This window comes from Lepidochelys kempii, chromosome 1 (assembly GCF_965140285.1).
Source record: "Lepidochelys kempii isolate rLepKem1 chromosome 1, rLepKem1.hap1, whole genome shotgun sequence".
Taxonomy (NCBI): Eukaryota; Metazoa; Chordata; order Testudines; family Cheloniidae; genus Lepidochelys; species Lepidochelys kempii.
The window spans coordinates 63,769,828-63,789,939 of NC_136380.1; the positions used below are offsets into that span (position 1 = coordinate 63,769,828).

Sequence of the window (20,112 nt, forward strand, 5' to 3'; positions counted from 1 at the left end):
CTGGGGAAGAGCTGTTTGGACGCGTCTTTCCCCCCAAAATACTTCCCAAAACCTTGCACCCCACTTCCTGGACAAGGTTTGGTAAAAAGCCTCACCAATTTACATAGGTGACCACAGACCCAAACCCTTGGATCTGAGAACAATGAAAAAGCATTCAGTTTTCTTACAAGAAGACTTTTAATAAAAATAGAAGTAAATAGAAATAAAGAAATTCCCCCTGTAAAATCAGGATGGTAGATATCTTACAGGGTAATTAGATTCAAAAACATAGAGAACCCCTCTAGGCAAAACCTTAAGTTACAAACAAGATACACAGACAGAAGTAGTTATTCTATTCAGCACAATTCTTTTCTCAGCCATTTAAAGAAATCATAATCTAACACATACCTAGCTAGATTACTTACTAAAAGTTCTAAGACTCCATTCCTGGTCTATCCCTGGCAGAAAACAGCATATAGACATGTTTGTTTTTTCTCCCTCCTCCCAGCTTTTGAAAGTATCTTGTCTCCTCATTGGTCATTTTGGTCAGGTGCCAGCAAGGTTACCTTTAGCTTCTTAACCCTTTACAGGTGAGAGGAGCTTTCCCCTGGCCAGGAGGGATTTCAAAGGGGTTTACCCTTCCCTTTATATTTATGACAGGGGCCCAGGGGTTCTGTTTTTCTAGCATAATGTTAAGGAAACACACAAGAGTTGCAGCAAATCTTTTAGTAAGATAGAAGAAGCAAAGCTGGTAAGACTTTTCTGTGTAGTTGACTGCAAATGGCTGCTGCAGATGATTTAAGCCTTAACTGCATAAATCATGGTAGGCCACTGTAAATTAACATTAGACTTACATAATTCCCTGTAAACAAACAAATTTGATTTTTTCAGCATGAATAAAACATTATAGAACTTTAAATAGGACCATTCATCTGGACCAACCATTGTCAGTTAAGTTGTACCTTTGCCTTACTTCATCAGTTCTGCACTGAGATCAGATTTACTAGACCAGAGGATCCAGTCTGCAATTTTCCAGCAAAGTAAAATCTAATTCATACTTTTGAAATTAAATTTCCTTGTGATATTAGTTGGCTTCAATTGCAAAGAACAAATACACTTCATGTAGACCTGTTGCTGTGAGCTTTAAGAAGACTGGGCGTAATGCTCTCTTTTCTGTTTACAGAGTAATGTTGTCTTGTTGCTGGATACAAAAACTGGTGCCATGCATAGACTTTTACTCTCACCAGATACCCAAGAAGTTCCAAAGAGAGCATCCTGGTGGGGCAACAAGGAGGAGCCGGTGAGGAACAGCAACTTCCTGGCTAGACTATAGCAAACATTTGTGGACACAAGAACAAATGGATATAAACTGGCCACTAGGAAATTTAGATTAGAAATTAGACGAAGGTTTCTAACCATCAGAGGAGTGAAGTTTTGGAATAGCCTTCCGAGGGAAGTAGTGGGGGCAAAAGATCTATCTTGCTTTAAGATTAAACTCGATAAGTTTATGGAGGAGATGGTATGATGGGATAACATGGTTTTGGTAATTAAATATTCATGGTAAATAGGCCCAATGGCCTGTGATGGGTTTTTAGATGGGGTAAGATCCAAGTTACCCGGGAAAGAATTTTCTGTAGTATCTGGCTGATGAATCTTGCCCATATGCTCAGGGTTTAGCTGATCGCCATATTTGGGGTCGGGAAGGAATTTTCCTCCAGGGCAGATTGGAAGGCCCTGGAGGTTTTTCGCCTTCCTCTGTAGCATGGGGCACGGGTCACTTGCTGGAGGATTCTCTGCTCCTTGAGGTCTTCAAACTACAATTTGAGGACTTCAATAGCACAGATATAGGTGTGAGGTCTTTTTTAGGAGTGGTGGGTGAAATTCTGTGGCCTGCATTGTGCAGGAGGTCAGACTAGATGATCATAATGGTCCCTTCTGACCTAAATATCTATGAATCTATGAATCTATGAAACATATCTGAGCTCAGTATTACCGACATGATAGCAGGATAGCTTCCTTTCTATCTTTTATGGAACAAATAGATTGTGTACTGTTTTTTATATATATATATATATATATATATATATATATATATATATTTTCTCATTCTGCTGGTACAAAACTGAGAATTATATATATATATATTGAATTCTCAGTTTTGTACCAGCAGAATATATCATCGTTACAGAATAGAAGGGCAATAAATAAGGGATAAGAATATGAGAACATAAGAATGGCCATACTGGGTCAGACCAAACATCCATCCAGTCCAGTATCCTGTCTACCAACCGTGGCCAATGCCAGGTGCCCCAGAGGGAGTGAACCTAACAGGTAATGATCAAGGGATCTCTCTCCTGCCATCCATCTCCACTCTCTGACAAGCAGAGGCTAGGGACACCATTCCTTACCCATCCTGGCTAATAGCCATTAATGGACTTAACCTCCATGAATTTATCTTGTTCTCTTTTAAACCCTGTTATAGTCCTCGCCTTCACAACCTCCTCAGGATGCTATCTAGGGATATGTAATTTTTACAATAAAACCCTTTCAGATATTTTGCTAAGAGTTACAAAACATTTTGTTACAAGCTGTTGTGGTTCTGTTGAGCCCAGAGCAGAGTGAGCTGTAATTCATTTTACTCTGATGCAATATTATGAATTTGGAGTAGGTGGAAAGGTGCTTTGAGATGCAGTTATCATAGTGAATTACTTAGTTAAAGAAAAACTATCAAATTTGGTATGATTTCCGTGATTGCTGCTTGATTCTCAGCACTCTTAAAAATCAGGCCACCTATTTATGTGCCTGAATGTGGGTTTAAAAACCTAACTTTAGGCACATTTTTTTGATCATCTTGGCCAAATATTTTCGTTTCTGACCTTTCTAAACAGTAAAAAACATAACTATAAATGTAAGGAGTCAGGGTAAACTACTGGGGACTGACCTGGCAAATTGTAATTGATGTGTAATGCATTTTTTTAGATCAGTCACAAAATGTGCAGAGAGTTTTCGCATAAAAACTGGCTGGTGTTCTACAAAGAAGAAGGGTGAGAGTTAACTATAAATTACATTGCTTTTATTTAAAAAAATAGATTTGTCGCGTACATTCTCTGCTTCATAATTGTTTTCTTGGTTTACATTTCACAGAAACCACCTTATTGTGCTGGATGTACTGGAGGGTCGAACTCATACCATCTCACTACCTATCAATCTCAAATCCATTTTCCTAGTGGCTGAAGACCGTTGGCTCTTGGTGGAAAGCAAAACAAATCAGTAAGTTAACCAATTCATTATTTGTTTGATAGTGTCTAGGAGCCCAAGTCATGGATCAGGATCCCCTGTGCTAAGAGCTATACAAATATAGAACAAATAGAGATATTTGGCAATATTTGCAGCTGCACACCAATATTTATGTGCATCTAACCTACCTGCACAAATGCCTGATGTGTACACACAAATCTACTGATTTCATTTGTGTCTGGTTAGGTGCCTACAGTCAGATTTCTTAGAGGTGCAGATTTCCCCGTGCCCAAATTGCACTTGTGAATCCAGAGTGGTGAGTGTGCAAGATGAGCCTATGTAAAATTGCACCACTGAAAATCTAGACCAAATTTGGTTATGTCCACATTCATACCACATTTTACACAGCCTGTATAAATTAGGTCCTTGCAAATATTAGTGTGCCTAACTGAAAATCTAGCTCATTAGTCTACTTTCCCAGTTAATTTGATTCATAGGGTAATGGAACAAACAGTACTCCATTTTCCTGTTTCTGTTTAACCTCACAGTAAATAAAAGTGTAAAAACAGTTACCGTAAGCAAATCTGCCTCTCTGTGGTTTACTTTCTCGACCTGTAAACTAGAGAATAAATGCTTACCTACTTCATAGATGTGTTGTGAGGCTTAATTTAAGTAAAACATGTTGAGATCCTTGTTATATAAGTATAAAGTATTTTTACTATTTAATACATAAATATTCTTGTTACACCATTTTTTAATAAGTCAGCATTGTTTACAGGAAATTTCTTTTAACCAAGCCAGCGCATACGGTATCTGAAGAAAGTGGAGTTTGCCAGCTGCATGCATTGAATGAAGACCCAGTTGACAAGGGTTTTGGTTTAACAACAGGTACTCAGTGTAAACCTGTGTCATTCTGTTTTTTTTATCAGCTCTGTGTTTGTACAAACAACATTCTGGTACTTTAGATGTTTGAGTAATTTTGTGTCTGATTCTTTTCCTGTAGTGTGGTGTTCATACCATTGTTTCAAAAAAGATGGCAAAGTTCTGTACGTGGGCTTGGAATTGTTTGAATAAATGCCTTAGAAATTTTGAGAACTATTCACACGCGCACACACAAACATCTATTATAGGGGGCGCTGGTAACAGCCCCTTTATTTAGACTGTCTATCACTTTCCATTATAAGTGATTCTTGCAACCTTTCATTTGAGGAGATCTCACACCTCCATTGTTTGTAGCAGACTTTGATATTCAGGAGGAAGAACCCTTTAGGTTTCTGAAGTTCCTTTTCTATATCCCATGAAATTCCATTTAGATTTGACTGAGATATTGAGTTAAAACATGCCATTTTCCTTCTCTCACTAGTATTCCTCAGAAAAATGTTGCCAGCATACCACAATTATTGAACACTGTCTGTAGAGGCAGGTTTGTAACAAATTGATAAATTAAACAGTAATAAGGCATAAGGACCAGATGTTGTTCACCCAAGAGTTCTGAAGGAACTCAAATATGAAATTGCAGAACTACTAACTCTGGTATGTAACCTATTGCTTAAATCAACCTCTGTACCAGATGATTGGTGGATAGCTAATGTAATGCCAATTATTAAAAAAGGCTCCAGAGGAGATTCTGGCAATTACAGATTGGTAAGCCTAACTTCACTATCAGGCAAATTGGTTGAAACTATATTAAAGGACAGAATTATCAGACACAGAGATGAACACAATATGTTGGGGAAGGGTCAGTACGGCTGTTGCAAAAAGAAGTTCTGCCTCACTAATCCATTAGAATTTTTTAATAGGGAGGAGAGTCAACAATTATGTGAACAAGGATGATCCAGTAGGATTTAGTGTACTTGGATGTTCAAAAAGCCTTTCACAAGGTCCTTCACCAAAGGCTGTTAAACAAAGTAAGGAGTCATGGGATAAAAGGGAAGGTCCTCTAATGGTTTAGTAACTGGTTAAAAAATAAGAAACAAAGGAAATGAGGTCAGTGGAGAGAGAGGTAAATAGTGAGGTCCCCCATGGATCTGAACTGTGTCCAGTGCTGTTCAGTATATTCATAAATGATCTGGAAAGGGGGGTGAATAGTGAGGTGGCAAAGTTTGCAGAGGATACAGAATTACTCAAGATAGCTAAGTCCAGAGATGACTGGGAAGAATTACAAAGGGTTCTCACAAAACTGGGTGACTGGGCAACAAAATGGCAGATGAAACTCAATGTGGATAAATGCAAAGTAATTGGAAAACATAATCCCAAGTGTGCATGTAAAATGATGGGGTCTAAGTTGTCTGTGACTACTCAAGAAAGAGATCTTGGAGTCATTATGGATAGTTCTCTGAAAACATCTGCTCAATCTGCAGCAGCAGTCAAAAACCTAACGGAATGTTAGGAACCATTAGGAAAGGGATAGATAATAAGACAGAAAATAACATAATGCCACTGTATAAATCCATTGTATGCCCACATCTTGAATACTTGTGTGCCGTTCTGGTTGCCACATCTCAAAAAAGTTACAATAGAATTGGAAGAAGTACCGAGAAGAGCAGCAGATGGGTAAATACTGGGTGCCAGAGTTTTCCCAGGGGCAAGAGAGATCTTCATTAGGCTGGGCATCCCCCTGACCAGTCCCCAGACCCACCACCTGCAACCGGCAACCCATCCCCCACATCAAAAAAAGCCTGCTGTTGCTGCCAGCTAACACGGTGATTCCTGTAGTCCTAGTAGCATCCATCTCTGCTGCAGTGCGAAATGTTCCCGGTTGAAACCATGCTGATGATTCACAATTGGGTGGGGGGATTGTTCCTGTTGTACATAGTAGAATTTGATTATGCTTTTTCCTTAAAAGAAAAAAAATCCGTAAAAATCTAGGAAATTGGCAGAATTAAGGCTTTCCTAACTTTTGAGTGCTCAACTTTGCAACCTAAATAATGTTAATTTAACGTCATTTTTTGTATGTTGTACAATATAGCATAAACAGATCTTTACTCCTTTTCTTCATTTTATTTCTGTTGAATTATGATAAGAATAGTAGTAATTAGCACTCAGTGCTTATAAAGATAATTGGTTCCTCTTGCTTATCTGGATTTAATGCTTATCATTTGATTCCCCACTTTAGCATCTGATTTGTGTGTGCCGCACACAGTTTCAAGTGACCAACTATCTTCAGAGAACCTAAGCATAGCTGTGGGACAGAAGATCAGCTCTCCCAACAGGATTCTCTTGGATGTGCATAATTATGCCACTATTGTTGTTGGCTTCCCAGAACTTATGGTAAAACCAGTATTATTAAATTGTAAAATAATGATCATTACATTTATTTCATAACCAGTTCATCTAAATAGTTAAGAACCTAATTATTTGCAAGAGGTAGTGAATAATGAGGTAATAAAATTTGCAGAATATGCAATGTTTGTTAACATAGTCAAGTGTAGAGAGATTTCTGGAGCACTTGACAGTGATAGGAAATTGGGTGACACAAGGCAGATGAATTCAATGGAGATAAGTTTCATGCACTACTCATGGAAGAACAGTCTTACTCCTCATACACATGGAAAAGTTTTAAATTAAATGTAACTACTCAAGAAAATGACATAGTTATGGACAATTCTCTGTGAACATCTACTCAGTACGCAACAGCAAACAAGACAGTATATGAGATGCCAAGCTGTATTTAAAAAAAAAAAAAGAAGTCTAGAGAATACTACAGAAAAATACTATCATGCCATTGGCTGAATTGATGGTGTGCCTGCTCATGAATACCATATTTGGTGTTGGTCGACTGTTTCAGAAATCTTATAGCAGAAATAGAAAAGATCCAGAAAGGGAAATGAAAATGATTAGAGGAATAATGAGAGGTTTCAGAGTAGCAGCTGTGTTATTCTGTATCCGCAAAAAGAACAGGAGTACTTGTGGCACCTTGGAGACTAACAAATTTATTAGAGCATAAGCTTTCGTGAGCTACAGCTCACTTCATCGGATGCATAGGATGGAACATATAGTAAGATATATACACATACAGATAAGTTGGAAGTTCCCATACAAACTGTGAGAGGCTAATTAGTTAAGATAAGCTATTATCAGCCGGAGAAAAAAAACTTTTGTTGTGATAATCAAAATGGCCCATTTAGACAGTTGACAAGAAGGTAACTTAACTTAAGGCAATAGATTCAATATGTTGTGACAGGGTCGGGCCAGATGGCTACAGGAGAGTAATAGAAGGCAGATATATTAGCCCCAGGTTAAGTAGGTCCCTTTCCCCTGGGTAAGGTAACAGGGAAGGTTCCAGAACAATCAGGAACCTTCTGGAGACAATTAAAACAGACAGGCTAATTAGAACACCTGCAGCCAATTAAGAAGCTGCTAGAATCAATTAAGGCAGGCTAATCAGGGCATCTGGATTTAAAAAGGAGCTCACTTCAGTTTGTGGTGCGCATGTTGGGAGCTGGGAGCAAGAGGCGCTAGGAGCTGAGAGTGAGAACGCAGACTGTTGGAGGACTGAGGTGTACAAGCATTATCAGACACCAGGAGGAAGGTCCTATGGTGAGGATAAAGAAGGTGTTGGGAGGAGGCCATGGGGAAGTAGCCCAGGGAGTTGTAGCTGTCGCACAGCTGTTCCAGGAGGCACTCTAGACAGCTGCATTCCACAGGGCCCTGGGCTGGAACCCGGAGTATAGGGCGGGCCAGGGTTCCCCCCAACCTCCCAACTCCTGGTCAGACACACGAGGAGTTGACCTGGACTGTGGGTTCATGAAAACGGCCAAACTGAGGGCTGCTGTGAAGCTCTAAGGCGAGCAAATCCGCCAATAAGCGCAAGACCCACCAAGATAGAGGAGGAACTTCGTCACAATGTTTAATGACCCAGCCACTCCCAGTCTCTATTCAAACCCAACTTAATGGTATCTAGTTTGCATATTAATTCAAGCTCAGCAGTTTCTCATTGGAGTCTGTTTTTGAAGCTTTTTTGTTGCAAAATTGCCACCCTTAAATCTTTTACTGAGTGGCCACAGAGGTTGAAGTGTTCTCGTACCGGTTTTTCAGTGTTATGATTCCTGATGTCAGATTTGTGTCCATTTATTCTTTTGCGTAGAGACTGTCCGGTTTGGCCAATGTACATGGCAGAGGGGCATTGCTGGCACATGATGGCAGATATCACATCGGTAGACATGCAGGTGAAGAGCACCTAATGGCAGGGCTAATGTGATTAGGTTCAATGATGGTATCACTTGAATAAATATGTGGGCAGAGCTGGCATCGGGTTTTGTTGCAAGGATAGGTTCCTGGGTTAGTGTTTTTGTTGTGTGGTGTGTGGTTGCTGGTGAGTATTTGCTTCAGGTTTGGGGGCTGTCTGTAAGCGAGGACTGGTCTGTCTCCCAAGATCTATGAGAGTGAGGGATCATTTTTCAGGATAGGTTGTAAATCTTTGATGATGCGCTGGAGAGGTTTTAGTTGGGTGACAGCTAGTGGCGTTCTGTTATTTTCTTTTGGGCCTGTTTCTGTTGGGCCTGTCCTGTAGTAGATGACTTCTGGGTACTCTTCTGGCTCTGTCAGTCTGTTTTTTCCCTTTAGCAGGTGGGTATTGTAGTTTTAAGAATGCTTGATAGAGATCTTGTAGGTGTTTGTCTCTGTCTGAGGGATTGGAGCAAATGCGACTGTATCTTAGAGCTTGGCTGTAGATAATGGATCGTGTGGTGTGTCGTGGATGGAAGCTGGAGGCATGTAGGTCAGTACAGCGGTCAGTAGGTTTCCGGTATAGGGTGGTGGTTATGTGACTATCGCTTATTAGCACAGTAGTGTCCAGGAAATGGACCGCTTGTGTGGATTGGTCTAGGCTGTGGTTGATGGTGGGATGGAAATTGTTGAAATCATGGTGGAATTCCTCAAGGGCTTCTTTTCCATGGGTCCAGATGATGAAGATGTCATCTATGTAGCGCAACTAGAGTAGCGGTGTTAGGGGACTAGAGCTGAGGAAGCATTGTTCTAAGTCAGCCATAAAAATTTTGTTATACTGTGGGGCCATGCAGGTACCCATAGCAGTGATGCTGACTTGAAGGTATATATTGTCCCCAAATGTGAAATAGTTGTGGGTGAGGCATATGTGGGGGGAGTATATCAATTAGGGATGTAGCACAGAATGAAGATGAACAAGAGGGACATGACAGGGGTATATTTGGTATTAAGAAGGTTTTTAGGATAATTCTATTTGCTATCTAATAATAAAAGGACAAGGGACACCTGTTGGAATTAAAAGTCATCAGATTTACAATTGATAAAAGGAAATACTTTTTGACATAGCACATAACAACGTTAACCCATTGAACTCACTGCCGTAGCACTTGAAGGTACAGAGCTTACTAAAATTGAAACAAGACGTTTCTAAGAATAATTACAATATCAGCCACAGTTACACTGGCTAGGCCTGATGTTTCATTGCATAAGACAACCACTACTTCCCTTGGATTAGAAAGAAATGTTAGTCAGTATTACTGAATAGCTTTCCAACATGGGGTTTTAGTACATTTTATGAAGCCACTCATACTTGCCAAGATCAGAGACAGGATACATGACTATAAGGACTATTAGTCTAATGTTTTTCTGGTCATATAATATGTCAGGGTAAATAAGAGAATGAAACCATTAGCTGGCATTAGAAAAAAGCTAGCTAGTATTCTGAAATCTAAAATAGATTAGGAAAAAAGCAGGTAAACCTCCCTCTATACTTTTACAGGATAGTATTTCAGTTTGATCTGATTTATATTTCAAATACTATATAATTAGACTAGGTTTGTTTTCCATGTGTATATTATACATTTGTTTTAACTATGTTCTTGAATGTTGGGAAATAGACATTAAATAGTTTTATACGTAATACAGACCTAATGGCTTTTGCCAGTATCACATGGTTGGGGAAACAGTTTGTAAATAAACCCCTTTATATAGATTGGTTACAGATCAAATTGTTGAAACCTTTTCTCTTCCTAGTTGAATGGCCCGAGGGCGTAAAAATCTTTTGTGGCATCATCTTTAATAATGGAAGTGCTTTTATTGAAAAGGCTTTAGAGAGTCAACTCTGATGTCCACAGCAGCCTGACCTCTCCTAAACAAGACTTGTGTGCTTTTGGCCTCTTGCTTGTCGTAGGCAGGTAGCATATGTAGGCGTGCAGTGCAAGCAACTCACAGCCGTCAGAGACAGGGATCAGGCTCTTGAGGCCACAGTGGCTGAACTGGAGGAGCATAGAGAGACAGGGAGGTACATAGAAGAGACTGTTCGGGACATAGTAGAGTTAGAGTGGTCCCACTTCCTGTCCAACAGCCCCTGTGCTGTTGAGGAGGGTGAAAGTCTCAGGGCATCAAGCTGGAGCAGAAGGAAACGATCTCATAGTTGGGACCCACCTTCCAGATGATGTCATGATATCCTCTTATACTGAGGATATCCCTCTGGGGACAGGGACCCCAGTTGTTAGGATAATAATGGTGGGTGATTGGATTATTAGAAACATAGATAGTTAGGTTTGTGATGACCTAGAGAACTGCATGGTGAATTGCCTGCCAGGTGTGAAGGTAGCAGATCTCACGAGACATCAAGATAGCCTTATAGGTAGTGACATAGGAAAAGGCAGTAGAGAGGTCCTGGAGGCCAAACTTAGGCTGCTAGGTAAGAGAATAAAGTCCAGGACGTCCACGGTAATATTCTCTGAAATGCTCCCAGTTCCCTGCATAGGGCCATAGACAGGCAGGACTGCAAAATCTAAATGTGTGGATGAGACGATGGTGTAGGGAGGAGGAATTTAGGTTATTAGAACCTGGGGGTACCTTTTGGTGAAAGAGTAGCCTATACAGAAGGGATGGGCTCCACCTAAACCAAAATGGAAGCAGACTGCTGGCACGTACAATTAAAAAGGTTGCAGAGGAGATTTTAAACTAAGGGTTGGGGGAATGCTGACATGGTTCGGACGGAGATACCTGTGAGGGATGAATTTATTATAGGGGGAACTCGATATCCTAGTATAGAGGATAGAACAAAAGTTGGTAAATTACAGGTAGTATTTAGTGAGGAACAGCCAAATGTAAAAGAGATCCTTTTAAACATAACACATGAAAGCAAGCAGCTAAATATTGACAAAATGTGTAAGTGTTTATATACAAATGTTAGAAGTCTGAATACTAAGATGGGTGGACTAGAGTGCCTGACATTAAATGAGGATATTGCTATAACAGCCCTACAGAAACTTGGTGGAATGAAGAAAATCAATGGGACACAGTAATTTCAGGGAACAAAATACATAGGCGTGACAGAGTAGATTGCACTGGTGGGAGAATGGCACTATATATTTAAAGAAAAAACAAGCAGAGTCAGATAGGGTGAAAATCTTCAGTGACTCAAACAGTACCATAGAATCTCTCTGGATAGAAATTCCATTCTTGGGTCATAAGAGTATAGCAATAGGAGTATACTACTGACCAAATGACCAGCATGGTGATAGTGATTCTGAAATGATAGGGGATGTTAGAGAGACTACAGAACCAGAAAACACAATAATAATGGGGGATTTCAACTATCCTTATATTGACTGGGTAAATGTCACCAACAGGGTGTGATGCAGAGATAACATTTCTAGACATCATTAATGACTGCTTCTTGGAGCAGCTAGTCCTGGAACCCACAAGGAGAGAGGAAGTTCTTGATTTAATTATTAGTGGAGCACAGGATTGGGCCCAAGAGCAACTTTCCATAGCTGAACTGCTTGGCAATAGTGACCTAATGTAATTAAATTTAACATCCTTTGGGGGGGGAGGGGGTTAAAAAAGAAAACCCACCACTTAACATTTAACTTAATAAGGGGAACTACACAAGAATGTGAATGTTAGTTATACGGAAATTAAAAAGAGCAGTCACAAGGGTAAAATGCTTGCAAGCCACATGTAGATTATTTAAAAAAACATAATAGAGGCTCAGACTAAATGTATACCCCAAATATTTTTTTTAAAGTAGGAGGACCAACTGCAGAGTTATGGAGGCCGTTAGAGGCAATATGGCATCCTTTAAAATTTGGAAATCAAATCCTATCACTGAAATCAGCCTCTGTACCAGATGACTGCAAGGTAGCTAACATAATGCTGATTTTTTTAAAAAGGGCTCCACAGGAGATCCTGGCAACTACAAGCTGTTGAGGCTAACTTCAACACAAGCAGAATTGAAAGAAACCTATTATAAAGAACATACATAGATAAACACAGTTCGTTGGGGAAAAGTCAACATGGTTTTTCTAAAGAGAATTCAGGCCTCACCAATCTATTAGAATTCTCTGAAGGAGTCAACAAGTATGTGGATAAGGGTGATCCAGTTTATATAGTGTACTTGGATTTTCGGGAAGCCATTGACAAGGTCCCTCACCAAAGGAAACTAAGTAGTGATGGGATAAGAAAGAAGGTTCTCTCATGGATCAGTAACTGGTTCAAAGAGGGTAACAAAGGGTAGGAATAAATGGTCAGTTTTCACAATGGAGAAAGGTGAACAAGTGGAGTTCCCCAAGGATCTGTACTGGGAATTGTGCTGCTTAATATATTCATTAATGATTTGTAAAAGGGGGTTAACAATGAAATGGCAAAGTGTGCAGATGCTACAAAATTATTCAAGATAGTTGAGTCCAAAACAGACTGAGGAGTTACAAAGGGATCTCATAAAACTGGCTGAGTGGGGAAGAAAATGGCAGGTGAAATTCAAAGTTAAGTGCAAAGAAATGCACATTGGAAAACCTAATCCCAACTACACATATACAATGATGGGTTCTAAATTAGCTGTTGCCATCCAAGAAAGAGACTTTGGAATCACCTTGGATAGTTCTCTGAAACCTTCTGCTCAATGCCTACCAGCAGTCAAAAAGGCTGACAGTATGTTAGGAACTATTAGAAAAGGTGTAGAAAATACCATAATGCCATTATATAAATCTATGATATGCCCACACCTTTAATACTTTGTCCAGTTCTGGTCACCCCATCTCAAAAAGGATATAGTGGAACTGGAAGAGATTTAGAGAAGGGCAAAAAAAGATGATTAAGGGTATGGAACAGTTTCTATACGAGGGGAGACTAAAAGGATTAGGGCTGTTCATCTTAGAAAAGAGACAATGAAGGGGGGATATGATATAGGTTTATAAAATCATGAATGATGTGGCAAACATGAATAGAAAAGTGTTATTTACCCCTTCACAAAATACAAAAACCAGTGATCACCTGATTAAATTAATAGGCAGCAGGTTTAATAAAAACAAGGGGAAGTACTTTTTCACACAGTGCACAACTAACCTGTGGAACTCATTGCCTTCGGATGTTATGGTGGCCAAAAGTATAAATGTGTTCATAAAACAACCAGATAAGTTCATAGAGGATAAGTCCATCAATGGCTATTAGCCAAGATGGTCAGGGACGCAGCCCCATGCTCGGAATGACCCTAAACCTCTGACTGCCAGAAGCTGGGAGTGGAAGACGGGTGGATTACTCCATAATTTCCCTGTTCTGTTCACTCTTCCTGAAGGTCTGGTACAGGCCACTGCCAGAGACAGGGTACTGGGCAAGAAGAGCCTTGGTCTGACCCAATATGGCTGTTTTTAGGTTAGTAGAAGCTCACACATCTTGCCAGTAGAAGTTCCCTCAAAGACAGAGACAGCCAACTCTTCTACCTGTCGTGGCATGAACTGAGAATTGTTCAGAATGGTTACGTTTGATTTGAAATGGGAGCTTATCAAAACCATTTGTTTAAAGGGTGCTTTATACAAGTCTTTGCTCACTGAAATCCTCAAGTTACCTTCTCTCTCTCTCAGTCTCCCAATGAGGTGTACAGCTGGAAAAGAGACTCGTCGCTGGACAGCAGACATGCTTCTCCTTCTGATCCATTTTACTATGGGAGGCGCAGTAAAACTGGAGTTGCAAAACAAATCAATTGTGTGACTTTATTAGCTACTAATCAGATAGTCAGAATTTTAGCACCTGGAGATGTCCCTTTGAAAGAACTTTATCCAAAAGGTAAGAGATATATCGTATTTCAACTATATCAACTGTAGATGAAGGCTTTGTTTTAATTGGAGAGTACTCATGTTGTATGTTTATAAAGTACTTTAAAGAATCAGAAAGCAAACATTTCAAATCCTAACTGGATTTGGGGAGAAAGATGGTAGTTGCACACATTTTACCAATTCTAGAATGAATTTAGTGCACATTAAAGATCCTAAATTGTAAGACTAGGGAATTAAGTCATCTGAATACCCACAGAACAGGTATCCTAGTGGAGTTAATCCTAATGGAGTTAATTGTGTCTTCAATAACTTGACTCTGTGGCCATCTGTGCACGTACATGCTCTAAGGTAGAAGGGGTAGAAGTTCATGAGGTTCAGGCACAGGTAAATCTGCTACAGATTCCTTGTGTAGCCTTTGGCAAATCACTTCATTTCTCTGTGCCAGTACGTCATCGGGGTGTTGTAAGCTTAATCCACAAATGTTTGTAAAGTGCCTTCGCATCTGTGGATGGAAAGTGGCATAGTAGAACAAAATATTTTTATTATATTGAGCATATGCAATTCCTGAGTCTAACTACTTTTCTTCCATTGATTTGCCATGTTGCCTTGGGAAATCATTTAATGTATCAGCCTCAGTTTCCTCATCTGCCAAATGGGATATTATTGTATTTCCGTATCTGCTTCCCAGGAAAATCACATTTGACTATTTATTATATTTTGTGGATGAATGTTTATATACAATTTATATATAATTTCCCTAATTTTATAATTTCCCTGTTTATATAAAATTTCCCTAATAAAAACAGATTGCTTTAATGTAATGTACTTCTTTTCAAATTGATTAGTGTTTTATTTTGTTATTATTTAAGTGTATTTTATTTTTAAACCACTCAAATGATTAATATTCTTTTATTGTGGCTGACTCACTCATTATGATGTGTGAAATCTACTTTGATTTCAGGGATAAAATACATGCCTCTTACATTCCTGAGCTTGTATGTGTAGCAGAAGGTTGCTTATTCACACCATTTATTCTGCAAAACTGAGTTGTCATGTGAAACAGAAGAAAGCTGCATATAAAACAATCATTAAAAATCACTGTAAGCTTGGCTTTATGCATGAGCAAATGCTGTAGAATGCTGATTCAGCAACTGTTGCAATTTGTTATAATAAAAAACCAAAAAAATATTTGTTCTAAGTATCCAGCCAAATTGAAATAACTGGAATTTGGTGTGTAGCCCTACTTTTCCTATCCTCCCCAGTAACTGGTCAGTTTTGGCACACAGCCTTCCATTTCTATTAAGAATTTAAAATACTTCAGCCAGATTCTAACACAGTGCAATACATTTTGTCAAGATTGTTCCAGCAGCAGTAAACAAAGAAGTTGTTCTTTATTTTATTGGAACTGGTAACTTAGATAGTAGCTATATTTAAAAAAAAAAAAAAAAGCAAATAATTAACTCTCCAAAGAATACCAAATAGATCTGTGCCCTCAAAATATAAACATAGGTAAGGGATAGTGTCATATTTCAGTAATATACTTATTAAGTCTGAAAGCAAGGATGTGTAAACTAGGGCTACTTAAGGGCAAACATGGACTTGTGCATTCATCATTTACTGGGTATGGATTTAAAATAACTGCTTACTTCTACCACATCACATGAAGGCAGACAACTAAATATTGACAAATATTATAAAAGCTTGTATACAAATGCAAGTCTAAATATAAATATGTGTGCAGATGAGGACCTGGTATTAAATTAGGATATTGATATAAGAGGCATCAGAGAAAGTTTTTGGAATTACAATGATCGATAGGATGTGGAGGATGTGGAAACACCAGGGTACAAAATATATAGCAATGACAAAGTAGATCAGAGTGGTGGGGGCATGGCACTATATGTGAAAGAAAGCATAGAGTCAAATATAGTAAAAATCTTATTTACGTAGGCTCTCTATGGATAGAAATTTCATGTTACAATAATAAGCGTATAGCAGTAGGCATATGCTACTGACCACCTTACCAGGATGGTGACATGATTGTTTAATGTCCAGGGAGATTAGAGAGGATACAAAAACCGAAAACCCAGTAATAATGGGGGATTTCAACTATTCCCATATTGACTGGGAACATGTCACCTCAGGATGGAATGCAGAGATAAAATTTCTGCTTCTTGGAGTCGCTAGTCCTGGAACCCACAAGGAGACAGGTAGTTCTTGGTATAGTCCTAAGTGTAAGCACGATCTGGTCTATAACGTGACGACAGGTGAACCGCTCGGTAATAGCAACCATAAATAATTAAATGTAACATCACCGGGGGTGGGGAGGAGGAGAATACTAAAGAAACACACCGCAGTAGCTTTTCACTTCAAACAGGAGAACTGCAGGAAAATGAGGATGCTAGGAACAGTCACAAGAGTGAAATGCCTGCAAGCTGCATGTAAACTTTTTAAAAACACCGTAACAGAGGCTCAAACTATATGTATACTTCAAATAAAACAAAAACAGGACCAAAAACTACCAGCGTGGCTAAACAGAGTAAAGGAGGTGGTTAGAAACAGAAAGACATCTTTTAAAAATTAAAAGTCAAATGTACTGAGGAAAATAGAAAGAAACAGAACTCTGGCAAGTCAAGTGTACAAGTATAATTAGGCAGGCCAAAAAAGAATTTGAAGAGCAACTAGCAAAAGACACAAAATCTAACAAGCAAAAAACTAAGTACATCAGAAACAGGAAGCCTGCCAAACAATCCGTAGGGCAACTGAACGATTTGAGATGCTAACGGAGCATCAGTCTTTAATACAGAGGATGTGAGAGATTACCACACGAGAGCCATCTTTTCAGTTGACATATCTGAAGAACTGTCCCAAATTGAGGTGTCAGTAGAGGAAGTTTTGGAACAAGCTAAACATTAATAAGTTATAAGGACCAGATGGTATTCCCCAAGCGTTCTGAAGGAACTCAAATGTGAAATTACAGAACTACTAACTGTGGTATGTAACTTATTGCATACCAGGTGATTGGTAGATAGCTAATGTGACGCTGATTTTTAAAAACCTCTAGAGGCGATCCTGGTAATTATGAGCTGGTAAACCTAACTTCAGACCCGGGCAGATTGGTTGAAACTATAGTAAAGAATAGAATTATCAGACACAGAGATGAACACAATATGCTGGGAAGGAGTCAGTCTGGCTTTTCGAAAGGGAAATCATGCCTCATCAGTCTATTAGAATTCCTTGCTGGGATCAACCAATATGTGGACAAGGGTGATCCAGGATATATATATACTTGGATTTTCAGGAATCCTTTGACAAGGTCACCCACCAAAGGCTCTTAAGCAAAGTAAGGAGTCATGGGATAGGAGGGAAGGTCCTCTCATGGATCCATAACTGGTTAAAAGAAGGAAACAAGGGGTAGGAATAAATGGTCAGTTTTTACAGTGGGGAGAGGATCTGTACTGTTCAACATATTCATAAATGATCTGAATAGGAGGAGAGACTAAAAGAATTAGGGCTGTTCAGCTTAGAAAAGAGACAACTAAGGGGCAATATGATAGAGGCCTATAAAATCATCAATGGTGTGGACAAAATGAGTAGAGATGTTTTATTTACCCTTTCACGCAATACAAAAACCAGGGGTCACCTGATTAAATTAATAGGCAGCAGATTTAATTTAAAAAATTACCTCACAGTTAATATGTACCTTGCGATTTTCAAGATTTTTAAAAGCACTGTGTTTTGAAATGCTCCACAAATATACTGTCAGTCAGATGAACAATATGAATTATCTTCAATGACAGGTAAAAGAAATGAGGTAGAGGTTGCAATAATGCCTGATGGGCATTTTTGTGACCAGGACTTTATTTGTTTTGACATCCACTGCACTGTACAATGTTGCTCTTTTATTATTGTAGCCTCCTAATTGCTGACTATTATATCAGTAATAAAATTCAATAATTGCAATGTATAGACCTACATTTAATTTGAAAGTTTATCATTTTCTGTTATGTCCTATATAATGTATGTTTAAATTTAATCTGATAGATACAAGTGTAATATTTTATTAATGATGTAGCTAAAGTAATTTTCTTTAACAAATGTATTTATCTGCAGATATCGCTCCTCCACAAGCAGCTGGATATCTGGAAGTAACAGACCTTAACTCAAAGAAACTTAAATACATCCCTATTCCCAGGTATCTGATTTCCATCAGTAAAACAGCCTCATCTTGTAGGAATAACAAATACAATTCATTAAGCTCTATTATTTAGAATAGATATTTGCTTTTCTTATATTTCTATGTGACGTATGGGTGGGTTTTCAGTACACTGTTTCCTTATTACCTATTGGATTATTTAATGTTGTGAAAGTAATTTTTACTCCAATGTGCAGAACTCTTCAGCCACTGTGTATGGTGTACTCCTCTATTAAAAAGTTGTATTTATCCATTAGCTGGTACCCAGGAAAAAATTTGTGTTAGCAATTGATAATAGGGGCACCTTCCTCTTCTCCTTTTTCTCCCCTCCCCATTTCCTCTCTTCCCCCATCTCACCCTTTGTCTCCTCATCTTCCTTGCTTCCTTCCTTCTCTCTTTTCATCTGTCCCTTCTCGTCTTCATATTTCTATATCTCTAGGATCTAATATAGAGAGGAAAGACAGTCCGGTGGTAGGGGGACCTGAGCTCCAAGTTCCTGCTCCACTAGATTTCCTGTGTGATCTTGGGCAAATCACTTAAGTCTGTCTTTGCCTCAGTTCCCTGTCTGTAAAATGCAGTTTCTTGCCTCACAGGGGTGTTGGATGATAAACACCTTAAAAATTGTGAGGCCATATGAGTACCTTAGATAGATTGTATGGCCTCCATGTTATAGTACCTGACAGCCTATGTTAATAAACTCATCTTCAGCAAGTGCAAAGTATAATTTTAAAAGCATACTTTGCTTATGAATTTTCATTTTTCACAATGATAAAGGTTTCCTTGAATAACAGTCTCCCAACTTTTCATTGGTCTCCCAACTTTTCATTGGTCTCCCAACTTTTCATTGGTACTGCACGTGTGTATAACCAAAATGTATGAAATATTATATTGATTTTAAAAAAACCTGTCTCATTCCATATGATCTTTAAGAGCATGTATGGAATGAGACCAGATTTTAAATGTATTCTGCTTCCTTCCAATTGAACTTTGAGGGTACATATGGAATTATTTCCTGAATTTTGAATGCTTCATTTCGCATCACTAACATTCTTTAGTGTAGGTTTTTTTAATGGAATCCACTATGTAAATGAGAAATCTACATTTCTATTTATAGTACAGTGTAGTTTTATCTAAAAATGATTCTTCATCCATGTTTCTCATGGTTTGCATAACCTAAAAGTTCTGAATATATACAGCCAAAGAGCAAATCTGCAGCTAGATCTTTTGTCCTATCAATTTGTAGAGAGCATTTGGCAGGGAAATGCATTGTTTGCAGGGCCTCAGCACATAGGTTAAAAGGCATGAATTCATAGTAATACAGATGAAAGTCCTGTTTGGGTCTTTTCTCCAAATCTGGGTGGGTAGCTTATATTCAGAACCTTTTTGGTTCCGGAGTTGCTTCTTATTATGGAGCAGTGATAGTTGCTTCATAAGTGAGATTGAAGCTAGTTTTCCATTATAAGCTCTATTTTCAAACTCCCAAAACATCCCCCAAAAGGTAACTTTCTGTCTGAAATTACATATGCCACATGTTGTGTCAGCATATTCTGCCTGTTAAAGTTTTCAAAAATATGTTCAAAGGTCCAAATAGATTATAAAATTCCATTTCCTTTTTCAGGGTTAATTTCTAAGCCCTATAACACAAACGTATACATATACTAAAACATTCCTAACTACAGAAAACTAGGTATG

General features: G+C 38.7%; 1 protein-coding gene across 4 annotated transcripts in view; it reads left to right on the forward strand.

Annotated features, from left to right (window-relative positions):
* The window catches only part of VWA8 (von Willebrand factor A domain containing 8), a 290,052-nt gene that overhangs the window by 195,985 nt on the left and 73,955 nt on the right, over positions 1-20,112 (forward strand). For all 4 annotated transcript variants that reach the window (XR_012159153.2, XM_073345760.2, XM_073345743.2 and 1 more), the window contains 7 exons: positions 1,163-1,279; positions 2,959-3,023; positions 3,124-3,249; positions 3,995-4,104; positions 6,332-6,486; positions 14,034-14,235; positions 18,339-18,420. Coding sequence is in view for 3 of the 4 variants with exons in the window: in XM_073345760.2 (XP_073201861.2) it covers positions 1,163-1,279; positions 2,959-3,023; positions 3,124-3,249; positions 3,995-4,104; positions 6,332-6,486; positions 14,034-14,235; positions 18,339-18,420 (857 nt within the window). In the remaining variant the exon portion in view is untranslated. The remainder of the gene's footprint in view (positions 1-1,162; positions 1,280-2,958; positions 3,024-3,123; positions 3,250-3,994; positions 4,105-6,331; positions 6,487-14,033; positions 14,236-18,338; positions 18,421-20,112) is intronic.